This window comes from Festucalex cinctus, chromosome 2, assembly GCF_051991245.1.
Source record: "Festucalex cinctus isolate MCC-2025b chromosome 2, RoL_Fcin_1.0, whole genome shotgun sequence".
In the NCBI taxonomy this organism is placed as follows: domain Eukaryota; kingdom Metazoa; phylum Chordata; class Actinopteri; order Syngnathiformes; family Syngnathidae; genus Festucalex; species Festucalex cinctus.
The window spans coordinates 15,787,874-15,806,032 of NC_135412.1; the positions used below are offsets into that span (position 1 = coordinate 15,787,874).

At 41.0% G+C, this 18,159-nt stretch overlaps 1 protein-coding gene across 1 annotated transcript in view; it reads right to left on the reverse strand.

Annotated features, from left to right (window-relative positions):
• Positions 1–527: 527 nt before the first annotated feature.
• marchf9 (membrane-associated ring finger (C3HC4) 9) overlaps positions 528–18,159 on the reverse strand; it is an 18,462-nt gene continuing 830 nt past the window's right edge. Inside the window, exons 1-4 of the mRNA XM_077513240.1 lie at positions 17,639–18,159; positions 9,402–9,557; positions 6,384–6,576; positions 528–1,627 (exon numbers count right to left, since the gene is read on the reverse strand). The exon at positions 17,639–18,159 is cut by the window's right edge and continues 830 nt beyond it. Of these exons, the coding sequence (XP_077369366.1) occupies positions 1,296–1,627; positions 6,384–6,576; positions 9,402–9,557; positions 17,639–18,001 (1,044 nt within the window). The 5' untranslated portion in view covers positions 18,002–18,159 and the 3' untranslated portion in view covers positions 528–1,295. The remainder of the gene's footprint in view (positions 1,628–6,383; positions 6,577–9,401; positions 9,558–17,638) is intronic.

The window sequence follows — 18,159 nt, forward strand, 5'->3', positions numbered from 1 at the left end:
GATGCTACCAGCTAACATTCAAGTGAAAGTTATCATCAAAGGCAAGACCTTAGCACACGCATCCAAATCAATCATGCATGTTGAAGCAGAGTAGTAAGAGACCATTTGAGCCCTGCTTTTAATCCAGTAGTTTACTTAAAAAACTCAAAACTGACCTATTGGCTACATGTTTATAATTAGCTGAATCCGCTGACTGAGATCGTTTGTTTGCTGTTTGTGTTGTTAGGATGTGTTTTGTTTGTATGCTTGTTTGCATTTGTTTAGTTTGTATCGTCTCGTTTCTGGTCCGAACCCCAATCAAATAAGCGTTTAAGTAGCTTCTCACATGTAAATGTATACTCTCAGACTGCTTTCATGACAAATGCCAGCTGTGGCATTTCAACATGTGAATAAATTGAACTTAAACTATCAAATGGGACTCGGCACAAAGCAGTGGTAGCAACAATCTGCACTCGGTAGCTGAAAGAGCTGGAGAATTTCACCTGACCGCGACTTCCTGTTGACAAAAAGTTGGTGCAATAAAATCGGATGGTTTGAAAGTGTTTATTTTGGCAAGCACCATTCGAAACAGAGCAAATTTGTGTTCATGTTATGTGATAAATAAAACGATATACCCATGCAAAATTCCCTGTGAATGTACATAATATGTATTTATTGCAGAGAGATTATGTCTCGTTGATTCCTATATTCTTTTGTTGGAAATTTTCTCTTCTTCCAGCTTGTTTTCTTTCCGTTGGATCTACTGACCAGCATTGGGAAGCTTGTTAAAATCAAGAATTGGACATACTGAAGGTGCGTGGAAAGGCTCGGCATGTCTGGAGTTACATGGCTTCTTGGTCAGTACAAAAATCAAAGTAGAGTAGAAAACAAAAGCAGGAGAAGTGATGCAAATGAAATGCGAGGATCAACTGAAAAAGAAATGTCTTTGTGCATCCTGATATTCAACTGGAAAAAAAAGCATCTCATCGTCTTGTCTTCCATTAGGTTACAAAGCCTTTTTATGCCCCCCACCCCCCTCCACAATTCCCTTCCCGCCCCGTCCTTCCTTGATGTCTTTTAAATATGTTTTGTCCTTTTTTCATCACTTCCTTTATCATTGAAAAGGAGCATCTGCCTTCCTTTTAGTCGTAAGAAACAAGAGAAGAACTCCTGGCGAGTGTCTCGGTGTGATGTTGATGCCCCGGGCACCGTTCTGCTCCCTTTGCGAGTCCTTTGACCATTTCGTCATACGGCGTCCTGCTCGCACGTCCGGTTTCAAAGGCGAGGAGGAGGTCCTCGGGAGATCCTCCAGGGCCTCATACGGTCGTAACCCTCATCACCACCTCCCGGTTGGCGGCGCCGCCGATCCGCGGGTCGTTGGGCCGCAGCTGGCTGAGGATGTGCAAGATGGTGTAGCCGCAATGGTGGTTCAAAATAGTTCTCAGCCTCCTGCCCTGGCGGCCCGCGCTGCCGCCCGCCAGACCGTGAGGAGTCCCGCGAGCGCCGCGGGCACCCGCCTTGCCGCCCAGGCTCACCGGGTCGCCCAGGTCCTTGGATTTCTCGTAGTTGAGAACTTTCCACTGCTGGTTGACGGCCTGCCATCGCTTGAAGATGCGGTAGACGGACGAGCCCTCGTGGATGATGAGGCCTGCCGGAGCAAGGAGGAACTCGTCACAATTTTTGCGTGTCACAACCTTCTTTCTGACCTTCCAAACAGACAGTATCGCCATTTGGTGTTTGGTACTTGAGATACAATTGACCCGACTTAAGAGTTAGCTAAGCGCTAACTTGATGAGTTCAACTTGACCACGAGCAGCAGTTTGGCAGCTCGTCAACAATTGTTCTAAGATCTTTCTGGCCACTCAGCTGAAAGTTATTGTCAACTATAGCCTCCATTAGCTGAATGCTAACCTACAATGGGAAACGCCACAGGCACACGGCCTAACAATTAACATCTAAGAAAGTGTGACAGTCATTTGCTTTAATGTTAATTTTTTCCACCATTTTTAAATTTAATCTCAGTTTTAGTCCAATTTCACTCACGCTTGTTACTTTTAATCATAGTTCATCAACCTGATCCCGTTTGAATTTAGTCAATTTTTAGTCAACTATAAATCCAGCATTTTAGCCTTTATTTTAGAAGAAAACATTTTATTCATCAATTTTTAGTCTACAAAAACTGTCAATGTTCTAGTCTAATTTTAGTCGGGACAATCATTTTGCCCCTGTGGATTTTTTTGTCAGCAGATTATGTTGAACATTTCGGATCTCATCTCTGATGAAAAACAACTTCACACACAGTTACTTGGCTACTATGGCGTCATGCTACAAGCTAGTAAATTACCAGCATTAGTTAGTGGTCGGATTATTGTTGGAACGTTATAGCCATGGATTCATGTTAAATTATAACTATATATGGAGTCCTCGGGTTACGTCGGAGTTACGTTCCTACTCTAGTGATGTAACCCGAATTTCGACTTACCGGTGAGTCGAATTTCCTCATTAAAGTCAATATTCACATCAAAATAATTTGCATAAAACAATCCAAAATGCATTACAATAACAAAAAATAAATATAAATAAATAAAATGCTGTACGACTGCCCGACTGAAGTCCAAGTCTTTGCCGATGTTCGTTGTCTCCTTGCTGCGATCTTTTTATGATGTCCACCTTCGTTTCCATGGTCAATGCTTTTCTTTTGGCTGGACTAACATTGATAGAGATGTAGCTGGCTCCACTTCCTGTCTGACCCATGTGTTTGTGCATGTTGCACTTGCTAGCTGCAGATTTGAAAGGGGGTGTGTCACTGTGTGACCAATTATGATATTCGTCTCATTTTTGTTCTTGAACTAAAATGTTCATAGATTTTAGTCCATTTCCTATTAAGTGAAGTGCATTTTGGTCTCGTCTTCATTAGTCGACAAAAATGCATAGTGATTAATTCCCAGTTATTGTTTATTAATGAGGGTTTTAGTCTAGTCTAGTTTTAGTCCGAAAACAGTGTTATTAAAAGTAATTTTGTTTTTGTTGATGAAATCAACACTACATTACTGCATGTTTTTATAAAGTATAATAGTATATAATGCTCTTTAACTCAATTAAATATTTTTGGAGTCCGAGGGCTGGGACAAATGAATGGCATTTCCATTCATTTCAATGGGAAAAGATGATTTGATATTCGAGTGTGGTCAAAATGAATTCTACTCGTATCCCAAAGCACCAGTGTTTCTTGTTTGATTTTTTACGAAGAGGAGATGAGAGGTACCCACTGGTTGTCATTCTAATGAAAGCCCGGCTTGCCATTGGTCCAGAAAAATGTGACACGAGACGCTCTGCCCCGAAAACAAGCAAACTTCACCAAGGCACGAAATAGACACGTTAAGGAGCAGTGTTACTGTACTTGAGTAGATTTTTCACACATACTGTTGGCAGTCTGAAGTGCAACTTGTTGGCGGGGATGTTTGCCTCATGGCTCGCCTTCACTGCAGCTTTCTGACGTTGATTCAAGGGCACATTTCAAGGTGAAACTTGCATTTTGAAAAAGGCACACTTCTGTTCACTGTTGTGTGAATACATTTTGAGACACATCTCTCTTCATAACATAAAAAAAAAAAACTGAGTTGAATTCCTTCCGTGGCCTCGTTCATATCTCCAAACACTCGGATATCAAATCTTCATTCTCCACAGAAATGAAGCCAAATGCAGCACATGTGATCGAGGCTGTCGACCAATCAGCTCCCTCCAGTTACTTGCGTCATGTCCACACGTGCCTCGTTTTCTCATCAATTTGTGCTTCGTCTGCGTGGGTCAGGTGGGCCCTTGTTACCATCACACGTCACGTAGCTTTTTTTCTCCATGACATCTTCACTGACGATTGTGCTGCCTTTGTGTTTCTTGGTTATGATTTTTGGACTTAGCTCTCTGTATTTTTGTACGGAAGCGTAGAGCTGCCAATGTGGAGTAAACATTTTTGACTGGAGAATATGTTCGAACATACTTGCAAATATGTTCAAACGTATTGAAATTCGTTTGAACATACTCACAAATACGTTCGAACACTCACAAATACATTCGAACATGCTTGCAAATATGTTCGAACATACTTCCAAGTATGTTCGAACATACTCGCAAATATGTTCGAACATACTCGCAAATATGTTCGAATATACTCGCAAATATGTTTGAACGTACTTGTAGGCTACATGCTACAAAGTTAGCATACCTTCCCATAATGCGACGGGTTATTATTTGCGCATGCGCAAGTTAACCCCCAAAACCCAATTTTTTAGGCATTTGGGCCACATTACCAATTCATTAGAAAATTAAGTAGACAAGAAATAGTGTTTATTCGTAACTTTGACTATTTATTATGTCTGCCGTGCATGATTTAGGTTCGTCATTTTTTTTCACTCGCGCATGCGCAAATAATACCCCGTGGCATTATGGCATTATGCTAACTTTGTAGCATGTAGCCTACAAGTACGTTCGAACTTATTTGCGAGTATGTTCAAACATATTTGCGAGTATGTTCGAACATACTTGCGAGTATGTTTGAATATATTTGCAAGTATGTTCTAACACACACGCCAGCCAAAAATGTTTACTCCACATTGGTAACTCTACACTTCCGTATTTTTGGGATGATACGCCAGACACCAGTAAACTTGAACTCAAGTGTCATAAGGGAAGAATCGTAGGTCGATGAGCCACGTGCAAATGATATAAAGGTGAGTCCACATTTGACACCATCTGCCGCACAGGATCCGATGGTTATGTTGTGACGTCATCAGCATTTTGCTGCCATTCAGCTTCCTCTTGCACTCTCCTACCTGCTCACCATCTGCTTCTCCCATTTGGCTTCCGTGCGACCTCATCCAGCGCCGCAATGTGCATTGAACGCATGATGTCAGCAAACATATTTTTTATTCATTGTTCCACTGGTGCTTTCTTACACTTCCAAGTTGTATACTTCCAACAACCACATACAGTAGCTTTGCCATAGAAAACTCTGCATAGCTAATGCTAACAAACGATGCAAAATGCTAACAAATAGCATTTATTCAGTGGTGTTACAAAGTATATTTAACCACAAACTGTACATCAACGTATATAGACAGACAATATAACATATACTGCTCAAAGGCATATATTTTTTATCATTTGCAGAAAGTGACAACTACGGCTTATGCGTAGTTGTAAAAGTCTTCTTTGTCTTCATAACCGTATTATACTGCCATCCGGCGGTCAAGTTAAGATGGACGAGAAGCAATGAATTAATTCATCATCATGCATGAAAGTGTATGTGATGACTCAATTTTATAAAGTGCTATACAGTTGCCCCCCACATATTTACAGTTTGGCACCTGCGGATTTGAATATTTGCAGATTTTAAATAGTGCTGCCAAAGTTAAAAAATAATAATTAATCACAAAGAATTGTTGCATTAATCATGTATTAATGCAGATTAATCACACTATTAATTTTGACCGCAGATGATCCTTTAGCTGACAGCGAATGGTTACGTTAAAGGCAGCACAGGTTGTGTTTGAGTAGCTACATGCATTAAAGTAAAGCATTGAATAAATATTTGCGTATGACATTCAGAATATTTGTTCATGTCAAAATATTGTGATCATTTTTTTTCTCCCATTTAAAATTAATTATACAAGTAATTAACTGATTAGAAACGAGGAGGATTAGAGTATGAAGTGGATCAAAAAATGTTGAAGACGTCCTCATAACATTAACTGCCGAAAGAATTAACACATAACAGGTGCTCTTTAAATTTGGCAGGCAAAAAATGTTAATAAAAAAGCCTTTTAATCGTGATTAATCAAAATTCTAAAATGTGATTAATCTGATTACAAATTTTAATCGTTTGACAGCTCTATTTTTTAATCAATTTAATTCAATATTTTTAAAATACTTAAAACACTTTTCCCCTTTTTTCATGGAAATAAAAATATATATTTAATGTTTATTATTGTTTTTAAAAGAATTTGGGGGGTTAAAAAATGATTACTATTATACAATGCATGTCCATCTATTATTACGCATATTTTCACTATTTGTGAGACGTCCTGGTGTCCATGTACTGAATTGCAGAGTCATATTTTCCGTATTGAAAAACACATGACGTAAGCGGTTGTTGCTTTTTACGAAGGCTGAAATGGATTTGTGGTATTTCCATTTATTTCAAGGGTGAAAGATGATTTGAAGCATGAGGGTTTTGTGTTCAAAACACGGTCACGTGAAGAACTCAACTTGTTTCTCAAGGCACCGTTGTTCCTCTGACAGGGTCATTTTGTAAACAGATTTTTGTGTTGGACCGCCTTACGTAGCGAGTGCACAATCCCGTCGTACGGCCGGACGTTGGCATCTGCGTTTGCATGTGCGTACGTTACCTATGCAGACGATGTCCATGAATCCGTACATGCCGTAGCAGATCTGGAAGAGCAGGTCCTGCCGTTGCCACTTTGCCGAGGGGCTGAGGGAGGACCAGATGAGCCAGGAGATGCTGGCGATGAGGAACAGGGAGCCCAGGATGATGGCGGCGATCTGCACTTTCTCGATCACCGTCAGAGAGATGGCCTGCCACTGCAACCGTCACGCCGGGGAAACACACCGTCAGAATTGCAAAATAATATATCCCTCCCCCTTCCCCCCCGAACTGTGTATTTTGAATGATAATATGGGAGCTTTTCATGAAAGCACTTCAGTCATTTTCTATAGCACGTGTCTTCGTTAGCTAGCTAGCTAGCTAACGTGATTGTTTTGAAGAATATGGGAGAAAGCAGCCAAAATACCTGCACAAAAGCCACGCAAGCACAAGAAGAAGATACAAAGAGAAGTGCCTGCGCCCAGATTTAACTCACCACTGCGAGGCAGATTTGCCAACCACTAAGATACCGTGCTGCCCAGTTAACTACAATCCACTGTTATCAATATTTTCCATCCTAGTTGTGTTCCACTGACATGGCCAAGTGCTTTGTTTCCTGGCTTCTGACTTGCACGCGTTTCCATGGCAACAATCGGCTCCACCAATCAGAGAGGCTGAGAGGTGCACACATGCTCTCCAACCATGTCCTTCTTCATACAAACCTGCTTTTTTTCCCCCTCCCCTCACAAGGCTGCGCTACATTGCATGGAGACGGGTGGCATCTTGGAAAGAAAGGGATGGATGGATGGATCAATGGATGGATGAAAGGACAGATAGATAGATAAGATAGAGATATATAAAGGCTGTGTCCCAATGTCCACCCTTGTCCCCTAACACTTCATTCACTACATAGTCCCGCACTATATAGTGGCTTAATACGTAGTGCCCTCCTTCTGTTTGGCGATTCAGACAGCCAGCTCACTACTTTCTCCTCGTCGTACATCACTTGACCACCGTAACAATTACGATGCACCGGCGCACGAATCTCAGACAATTTATTGTAAATGAAAATGTGAACTTTAGTTCCTTTGTTGTAAATAAACGGAGGATACTTTATTTAACCCTAAATCTAACCCTGCATCATAACGCCACTGCCTGGTTGTAATTGTGAACAACGACATGCTGAGCAACACCGCATAATTGCAATATATAAGTGATAACAACAACACAAACACCCATGGTTCTGGAAACGCCAAATTGCACCAGCACCATGGTAACGACAGGGCGTCCATATGTCATGTGACCTGCAGTTGACCAATCATAGCGTAGTCGTTCTTCAACGAGTTGGCCAAACTCTCTCTCAATACGGCGCTGATTCAACAGCGCCCCCTGCTGTAAAGTTTACTATTTTCAGCACGTAAAACTGCTCGGCAGAATATCACTGCCAAAAGTCACCTGAGTTTTATCCGTAATTGTAGAATTGCTTTTTACATACGCAAAACATTTTTTTGCACCTGAAAGATTTTTTGTTGTTGTTATAATTGAAGATATGCTTCTAGTGTACGTAGATCAGGTTTTGTGTACGTAGATCAGGTTTTTTGTGTTTACGGGGTTTTGGCCAGTGGCGGAGCTAGACTTTTATAAATAGGGCGGCCAGGGGGGGGCCAAGGATACTTCATCCAAAGATGATGCCAAATTTGTTTTTATGAAAATTAATTTCAATCGGAGTCTCTATCGATGTTCAAATATATTTAAGTACATATTAAGCACAGGGGAGATTTTTGCACATAATGTGCCGTTTATTAAGAATGTATAAAATGTAAAAAAAAAATAATTCAGCACTGTTTAACTTGAATGAACTTTCACGCACACGCAGATACTGTATTCATGCAATTACAGTACTTTTATCAACATAACATTATAATATGAACATAATGCAAATTTGTATTACAGTATGACTAAAGATCCTGTCTAAGTGCCAAACTCTCCTTGTCGTTTAATTTTCCACACACCCTATGAAAAACAAATTTATTACTCCAACTACTACTTCATTTACAACCACATAATTTATTAATGTGATTAATTAATAGTAATAGATAATAGATAAGACGTTGAATCGGTAAGACTACCGAATGAACAATTCTGAGCTCTTAAAAAAAAAAAAAAAAAAAAAAATCGTTTTTTTTTATTGAATCGATTTGAGAATCGCGCGATGTAGTATCGCGATATATCGCCAAATCGATTTTTTTTAACACCCCTACCAGCCACTGTTCAGGAGGGGCATAACAATTAGTAGGCGTCTGCTTGAAAAAAATGCTGGCAGGCTGCATCGGCCAGGCGTGCGACGTCACTGCGCCGGTGCCGTGATATGTCAATCATTTGGCGTCTGCTGGGTCCAATCCCATTTCAGCAGGGGCACGTGCCACCCCGGCCCCCCCTCTGGCTCCGCCATTGGTTTTGGCATGATTCTAACTCCATACAGTTCAATACAGTACAGGTCAATATATAGATAGCTAGATAGATAGAAGGTAATAGGTGCTTGTCACTCAGGATAAAAAGGACAAGCGGCCGTGTGTTTGAAATGATCTAAGTGGAAAATGTGATCACGATTTCAGCAAAATAACCTGATAGTCGGCGATATTTACTTTAAAGCTTTTGTTCTTCCAACCACTAGGTTGCGAACGCACACAGACAACATCCTTGAAAGTGCCTCAGAATTGAGAAGAAGCGACTCCATAGAAAGGTCATATTGAAGAAAAAATTGGGCCTTATGCATCGCGCAGTGTGAACGATTTGACACACATTTTTGTTTCCCAGAATGAAGGAGCTCACTAACTGAATTCCACACAGCGATTATTTGCTTTTCAATTGGTTATTCATTTCCATGGACTCATGTTGGGTCTTTCCTTTTCTGTGACTCGACCAGCAAATCATTGGCCATGTAGTGACAGATTTTCTCGCCAACACAGCGCTGGCTCTGCTTGGTCACGTTGGACCGCTCTCATTTGGAGCACATGCGAAGAGGACGACGGAGGCACAATACCTGCAGGGGGTTTTTGGTGCTGATGGCCAGAACCTGGTACTTGAAGTAGCAGAGCTCACAGCTCCAGGAGCCCCTCTCGCTGATCCAGCGGATGAGACAGGGCTGGTGGGTGCAGCGCACCGAGCCGTCACACCGGCACGGGCTCAACAGCTCGCCCTGCGGGACAAAAGAGGCACCACGGCAAGTGAGGAAAACTGCAATTAAATTTTCTTTCTGTCGTTGATATAGCACTAAGCCCCTAAGGTGACATGGTAGGGTTGGGAAAAAAATAAATAAAATAAAAATAAACAACAACATTGTGTTCCCTCGCAAAAATTGCGAGATAACGCAAAGATTGTGAGAGGACGCTTTTTTTTTTTTTTTTTTTTTTTTAATTAAACAAGTTAATGTACTTCCGGGTCATCTTCCGTGGGACCAAAAGCTACGAGGATGGAACGTGTAAATATTAAACAAAGCAGTGAGAATGCTTTCCCGAAGCGACGAGGATGGCCATGTATTTTCCCACTGCTTTGTTTACACGTTCCATGCTCGTCGCTTTTGGGCACATGGAAAATGACCCGGACGTGTTTACGAAGCCCCTAATGTGACATGGTAGGGAAAAAAACAACTTTGTGTTCCCTCGCGAAGATTGCGTTCGCGAGAGAACCCAAAGGTTTTTTTTGTTGTTGTTTGTTTTTTTCCCTACCATGCTTAGGGGCTCCGTCATAGAGTCCTCCTTGTGGGGTCAATATAATAATAATAATAATAATAATTATTATTATTATTATTAATAATAATAATAGATTATATAATCTTCCTGATTTGTTTTGATTTCTCACAGCCATCACGTGAAATAAACAATCAAATTCAAATGATTGTCTATTGAGCAGTCGCTTTCCACGTATATTGACGTATTTTCACTGTAGCCAAATTTTGAGACTCAGCCAACGGCAGAATGACGAGGATGTGATTGTAACCACGACAACAGACTTGACTCATCCTTGCATCATTTTAATCATCACATAATTGGAGCTTCATCGGGCTTCTAAAACATTCTAGGGAGGTGAGCGAGTGGCAGCAATTTTCTGAGAGTTAAAAGGATACCTTAATGGCAGGCTCACTTCGTCCATTCATTTGAATGGAGCTCTTTGGGCCTGATGGATTTTTTATTTATTTATTTTTTAACTTTCAAGAAAGCCAAGATGGGGGGAAGGAAGTTGCTTTCACAACATACTGTAAGGTTCCAAATAAATGGATTAGAATCATATTCTGTCTGAATTATGTTGGGCTTTTTCAGTTTTGGCTGTTTGAGTGTTTGTTCCATTATCCTTGATAGCCTACCCACAGTAGTATGTTCTTGTCTTCACTAGTAGGACAACTACTTGTGACTCACAATGCAAAACTGTGCGCTAGTTGTCAGATCTGCACAACTAGTTACATAAAATTTTAGTAGGTAACATCTAGTGCTTCACTAGTAGTACAAGTGGACGCACTGATGTGCAATTTGTTATCAAGACATGTGAAAAGGGAAGAAAATATTTTTCTCTAAAAAACAAACAAACAAACATGGAAACATTGAAATAGATTTGAATTGCCAGGAATTGGAAGTCAAAGAAAAATTTAACTTTGCTCATGCACGAGACAATACGAGGAAGCAGAAACCTGTGGATCGAAAGGTCAAATGTGCCGTCACGCTCAAATAAAAAGTCATCTTTTCTGTGCAGGATCGTTTTCTGTAGCAGATGAGCATGTAGCAAACAAGTACCGGCTGGCAATGGCTTCTATTTTCTGCTGTGGGTGAAGACTCCCTGGGTAGACGGATATACAAAAAGTCAACCGACACGGTGACAAATTTTGGACAAAAAAAAAGTGCAGCTCCGAGTCCACAATGGGCCCACGCGGATAATAACATTGCGACGCTGCTGTGGCAAAGGTTTATTTTAGGTTTGCAAGAAAAACGTATCGAGAGTGAGTGACTCATCAAGTCGGTCGGTCTGTGGGAACCAGGCGGGGAGTGGACTGATGCTATTGTTACTCGTCACGCCCACCTTTAGTTGGCCAAACACGTCATAGCTGCAAAGCAACGCTTGAGTCGTAACACTTGCAAGGGAAGATGTTACGTCTTTCATTGTAAAGCTGATTTCACGGGCAATAATACCATTACTTTAGTCAAAAATAGGGCATTATTTCCCATTGACAGTTTGTAAAATACACAAATTGAAGATGATTCAGTTAAAATTAGTGCTGTCAGAGTTAAAGCTATTAATTAATAACAAAACATTATTGCATTAATCATGTATTAACACAGATTAATCACACTATTAATTTTGACCGGAGATGATCTTTTAGCTGATAGTGGATAGTTGCATTAAAGGTAGCACAAGTTGTGTTTGAGAAATAAACTTAACTACGTGCATTAAAGTAAAGCATTTAATAAATGTTTGCGATATTGGAATATCATGCGATATGCGATATAGTTGCTGAATATAGCGATAGATATTATTGTGATATTTAACATGTACCTAAAGAAATTACATTTTTATTATGCAGCAAAATTAGCAAACTCATATTTTTTGTTAATTAATTGTAATTACCTCTCGATAATGTTCAACTATTGGATGGCGGTGCACATTTTAGTTAGCGGCTGACTGGTCAAATTTAGACAAAGCATAAAATTTCATATGAAAATTATTGCATGTTTTTGCAATATGCATATTGCATGGGCCAATATCGTGATATCAATATTTTTCTGATATATTGTGCAGCCCTCGCGTATGACATTCAAAATATTTGTTTATGCCAAACTATCAGGGTAATTTTTTTTAATACCATTTTAAATTCTGCAAGTAATTAATTGATTAGAAAAAGAGGAGAATGAGCGTGTGCAGTGGATCAAAAAATATTGAAGACATCCTCATAACATTAAATGTCGAAAGAATTAACACATAACAGGTGCTCTTTAAATTTGGCAGGCAAAAAATGTTGATAAAACCATAATTAAGCAATTAATCATGATTATTCAAAATTCTAATGTGATTAATCTGATTAAAAAATGTAATAGTTTGACAGCTCTAACTTAAAATCCTTCCAAAAATCAGCATAAGTGTAGATCATTGTTTTGCAAAGTCAAAGCAGATGTTTGCAAATGTGTAATTTGGATTCATCACATTCAGTCTGTTTTCATGGGGGATGACAAACAATTGGAGAACATTTACTGCTGAGGGGCTAAAATTTGAGGATTTGGACAAGGCCTTGAAAAACGGTAATCAAAAAAGTTGATTAGTCGATAAGTGGTTCATGAATTAAGAAATGGTTGCACCACTAAATGGAGTTGAACAGAAAATCTATTTTTTGTTCTGTTTTTTTAATAAAATGGTAAATCGTAAAAAAAAAAAAAAAAAGTCTCAAAGGCGCCTTGTGGTGATTTTGACTCAGGTCCTGATTGTGATATCGGGAGAGCCAAGAATTTCTGAATTGTAAAAAGTTCCGCTCTAATTAAAGAGCCGATGCTGATTTATTGAAAGGGACGTCTTCCAGCAGGATGACTGCCACTTAACACGCGTGGACCACATGTGAAGGGATGCCACCTGCCACCATGTAACTGGCCCACTGACAGCGCCCAGGCGACCCGACCCGACCCCTGCTGTGACCTCTTCAATTATGAAATGACAAGAAAATGGCAAATGTGCTCCCCGCCTGCAGCAGGAAGCCACTTGGCACATGAGAAAAGATAATATCAACGTGATGATCACATAGGTGGCGCTAACTCTCATTTACTAGCTCCGAGGGAAAACAAAGATTGCATGGCGAGGTTGTGTTCATCAAAATTCATCAACCAAGTGGGATTGCAAAACTTTTTCCTGATCAAAACTAAGATTACCTTGATATGTCACTATGTTTGCGATTAGTAAACTAATGGGATGATATGTAAATTGTAGTTTATTGCAGAAGTACTTAGCTGCTCTTATAGAAACATATTTATATGTAATATTACAAATATTTTGGTGTTGTGTCTGCTTGTGGAAAGCACATTGAATTGCCTTGTGTATGAAATGTAGCCTACTATAAAAATAAAGCTCCTTTGCCTTCTTTGGGGCTCTTTTTATTATTATTATTATTATTATTATTTCAATGTTCTGCATTTAAAAAAAAGTAAAAATAAAGCTCATGAAAATTGGTTGAGAAATGAGCAAGTTAGGACTTCAACATCCTTGGAACATTGTCCCCACCAACACGGCTGCCACGTTGGCATGTCGTTACAGCGTCTAACTCAGGGGTGTCAAACATATGGCCCGGGGGCTGGATCAGGTCCTCAAAGGGGTTTAATCCAGCCCGTGAGATGATTTTGTAAAGTAAAAAAATGAAATAAAATTTTAAGTTGGACTAATTAATCAGCCGTCCACAATCAAAACACAATAAATTTGTACGCTCACAAGCAGTCCTCAGATGAGCAATGCAACTTGTACGGGGGAATGGTCCTGGATGTCATTATTTTACACACAACTTAAAGTTATGTTTTGTTTCATTATTATTATTATTTTAAATCATAGACCGACATAAACGTGTTAAATATGACACAAATTACACAAATACTTGTATATATGACAAGGATTAACGTCCTTATAATGTCATAAACTTCGCCACACAATGCATTCTGGGAATAATATAAATATATGCAAAGCAGGTAGATTTAACACATCCAGAACTCATACAGGCGCAAGTGTTGCCGCGTGCCATTCGCATGTGTGTTATTTCTCTGAACATTATGATGACAGTTGAGCTCAATTTAGGCCTGGCACACAAATAGCAAAACTCTGCGTATAATTGACGGCAATCATTTTTAAGTTATATACCATTATTTTACTGATTCGGCCCGCTTGGTAATATATTTTCCTCCATGCGGCCCGTGAGCTAACATGAGTTTGACTAGCTAGTTTTCTAACGCTATTCAAAACCATAAGTGTTGTAAGACTACAGAAATGCTCACTGTTAGCTTTAAGCTAATGTCAACGTTTACTGCGCACGCAGCTTTGAGCAAATAGCTCCAAATCGGTTATGTTAATATTAGCTGTTAACCATCCAAATGTGTTTGTCAGAAATGGATTCAGGCACAATGTCCTCGCAGGTTTCGCATCACATTCCTCGAGTGTTTTTGGTGAAATGCTCAAACTTTCAGGCTACACTGCTAGCAACGGTTAGCCACGATGGACTTAGCAACAGCTCTTCTAGTGACATCACGGCCGAGCCGGTTGGGCACGAATGTACTTGTGAGTCATCACGAATGGCAGACAACAGCGGCAACAGCCGAATAAGGCAGTTTTGAGAAAAATATCAAGCCTAGAAAAATAAAATTAAATCACCCTTTATGTCCAGCCTTGATTTGGAACACTTACTTTTCTTTGTTTACGTCTAGTTGTTAGCTAACTTGTATTTGTTTTTAGAGATCTGTATTTTTGAAGGATCAGTTTTCTTTATTGGCCTTCACCTGTTGGTCGCAACTGAGCTCAGTTAGAAAAAATGTGGGCACGCAGCTGAGAACGGGTGGCACTGAACTGGGCTGTCCACAACTACAAGGGGCAACTCTGAGCCATCGTATGCTCAGAGTTACTTTTTCCGAAGAGCCCAGACGTTTGCGAGCGTGATAGTGTCGGCTGCTTTACTACGCCTCTAAAAGCGAAAGGCACACAATGAGGCAGCTGTGATCAATTAGCACATGGGCTGCAAGAACACGTATGTGCATGGGACAAGTGACTCGACGCAAGCATCCATCTGCAAGCTGTGGCCCCATCATCTCCGCCTTCAGGTGGATCTGCTGAAGCACATCTGGCAACATTTGGACACGGACTGGCTGAGAAATATAGAAAAAAAACTAAGTGCCAACGCGTTTCTACGGTGAGAGAAGCGAGAGCTGTGACTGACACGCGCTGACGCTCCGTTTATTGTGACTCATTCTCACGCCGTCCGTTTGTCATCGTGCCCATCTAATTGGCTAACTTTCTTTGTTGCTATGCTGGCAGGATGGCGATTGTTGCTGCCGCTCCTCCACCCCGGATGAGCTTCAAAACAACAACAAATCATCTCGCGCACATTACACGCTTCAGATGAGCTTCAATTGATAAAAAGGATGACATTTTCCGGTCGTGCAAATCCGACTGGACACGCGCTGGAAATTTGTATAGTTAGCACTAGTGGTAGTAATTTCACATGCAAGCTGACTTTTTTTTTTTTTTTTTTTTTTTTTTTTTTTTTTTTTTTTAAGAGTTTTGCGCTGTTGTGGGCCTGAACACAGCCAACACCAATCAAATGTGGCGCACGCCCATCTTGGAGACGTTTGTGGTCCGTGTGATGTGTGGACGAGGACACGACCATCCATGCTTGACCGGATCATTGTCACTGTGTTTGGCTAGCCTGGAAAGCAGACTCATATCATCAAGCGAGTCTGGACACAGTCGCCAACATGCGTATTTCTGAGGTGGGGAAAACTAAACCAAACACTAACAGACAGTGGAAAGAATCAATGAAGGGCGAACGGAAGTTGCGTCGTTTGGGAAATTCCTACGTATTTTGACCTAGTGTAGTTGCCGTAGTTGGAGAAAAAAAACATAGCCGAGATCGTGTAATCACATTTTTACAGATGAAATTTACATGTAGCGTTTCTCCCAGCCTTATCTGTGGTATTTTTGTCATCGACACAGAAAATATCACGACACCGCCCCGGGAAATCAATGTATTCAAGTTAGGTGGCCTTAGTGAGAGGTAGCGTAAAATGGCCGCCCACCGGTAGCTTCATTGTTAGTCCATTCATTAAATAAGTCCGTGATCTTCACACACGTCTTCTTTTGAATTAAATGCTTCCAGTGCCATCAGCTGTGTTTTTTTGTTTTTGTTTTTTAATGATTTTGTGTATTTAAAACTGAGTTTAATGCTGCAGGAAAAACTATCATCTCTCCAGTGCACCATTTTGAATGGACTTTCACCGCTGAAGTGTGACGTTGCGCGCAAAGAATATGTTACAGCAAATAAACCAATTTGATTGCACATTATGTTTTGAACTGGGCCGAACAGAGGTCAACGGGCAGTCTCTTCAGACTCACTTTCTGTCTTTCAAGAAAGTGGACAACTAGGACAACTACATGTTACTAATGAGGCTGTATTGCGCACTAGCTGACACCTGCATGCTACAGCACCTGTGAAATTGTATGTTACTAGTAGATTAGATTTGTGTTTATTTCAGGCAACATATCCCAATTGACATCGGTAACAAAGAAAAAAAAAAGTTGTAAAGTTGAAAAATTCAATGTAAAAGTAATGTAATGTAAAAGTATAATCCATGTGCTAGTAGGCCAAAAGTGTTTTTTTTTTTTAACCTAATAAGACAGTGACCCAGTAGTTCTACTAGTGCCCTAAATTATCTTAAAAATAAAAACAAATAGCGTACTAGATCATGGACTTTAAGATGGATATGTAACAAAAGGTCAAATGGCTTTGACCACCTTGACGTGATGCTTGGTCCACACTCAACTAGTACGCTCTTTATCCTCACGAGTAAGACAACTACATGTTACGAGTGAGACAAAAACACCACTTGTATACCACTAGTGACAGTTCAGCTGTGTGTGAATTGGCTTACAAATGAATACAAAGAGCGTACACGTACCTTAAGCTGGATATAATGTAGACATGTACTAATATACCCAAACGAGGTACTAGCAGTGAAAAAAAAAAAAGCAGTACTAGTAAGATAATGGTTCTACCCTTATGCCCAATTGTCTTCCTGGCAAATTCCCCATTGTGAGACCAATGAAGTTCTCCCTACAACAAGAGCATGCTTACGGATGTCTATTGCTGCCACCCAGAAAAACTGATCACATTATCATGTGATACATCATCTTTTTAAATCTGAAATCTTTTGAAACATTTTTTTTTACAGTGTTTTAGAAGAAGTAGGCCTACCTTTGACTCGGAAGACAAGACCCAGAAAAGACTCGGCCAGTTACCTGACCCAGAAACAATTGCTTTGTTTTGCCCAATGCAGAAATCGAACTATCACGTTTTAACGCGATTACGCATCACGTTAAAATGTGACACCAAACACACAATAATGTGATACAAGCTTTGTTTGTTTTCCAGGTGTGTCACTTCCACATCTCGTCAGTTTGTAGGAGAAGGGCCCGATGTGTTGTTTTTGTTGTCAAGCGGCTCCCCTTGCGCGTACACGAGTCGGGAATGCGCGTTCGCGCACGCACGCATTACTGTACCTGCTCAGGGCCTTGGAAGCAGATCCTGCACTGGGGGCTCCGCAGGCTGCTGGCGGTGCTGGCGAGCGAGACGGCGTCCAGGCCCCCTTGCAGCTTGGGCTCCTTGTCGTCGAAGGCCTGCAGGCTGCGCGGCCGCGGCTCGCTGCTGCCGTAGTAGTCCTCGTCGTCGTTGCGCGAGCGGCAGTCGACGAAGGGCGGCCAGCCGCAGCCGCCCATCCCCAAGCCTCGCATGGCGGCGGTCGAGCGGTCGGAGGAGGAGCCGCCGCCGCCGCCGCCGCCGCCGCCGGACGGGCTCGATTCGGATCGCATCCACACCAGTACTTTCAGTTCGTTGAGAAACATGCGGATCCGATACTTGAACATGTTGGGCCGCTACATACACACGCGCACACGCACGCCGATACACCAAGTACGCCTGGATGCGTGTTGACGCTCCCCGCTCGGACGATTCACGCGCTCGCTGTCGGCCGAAAAACCAGCCACTGATGGCATGCGTGCCAAAAGCCAGCGTCCGTTCGCTC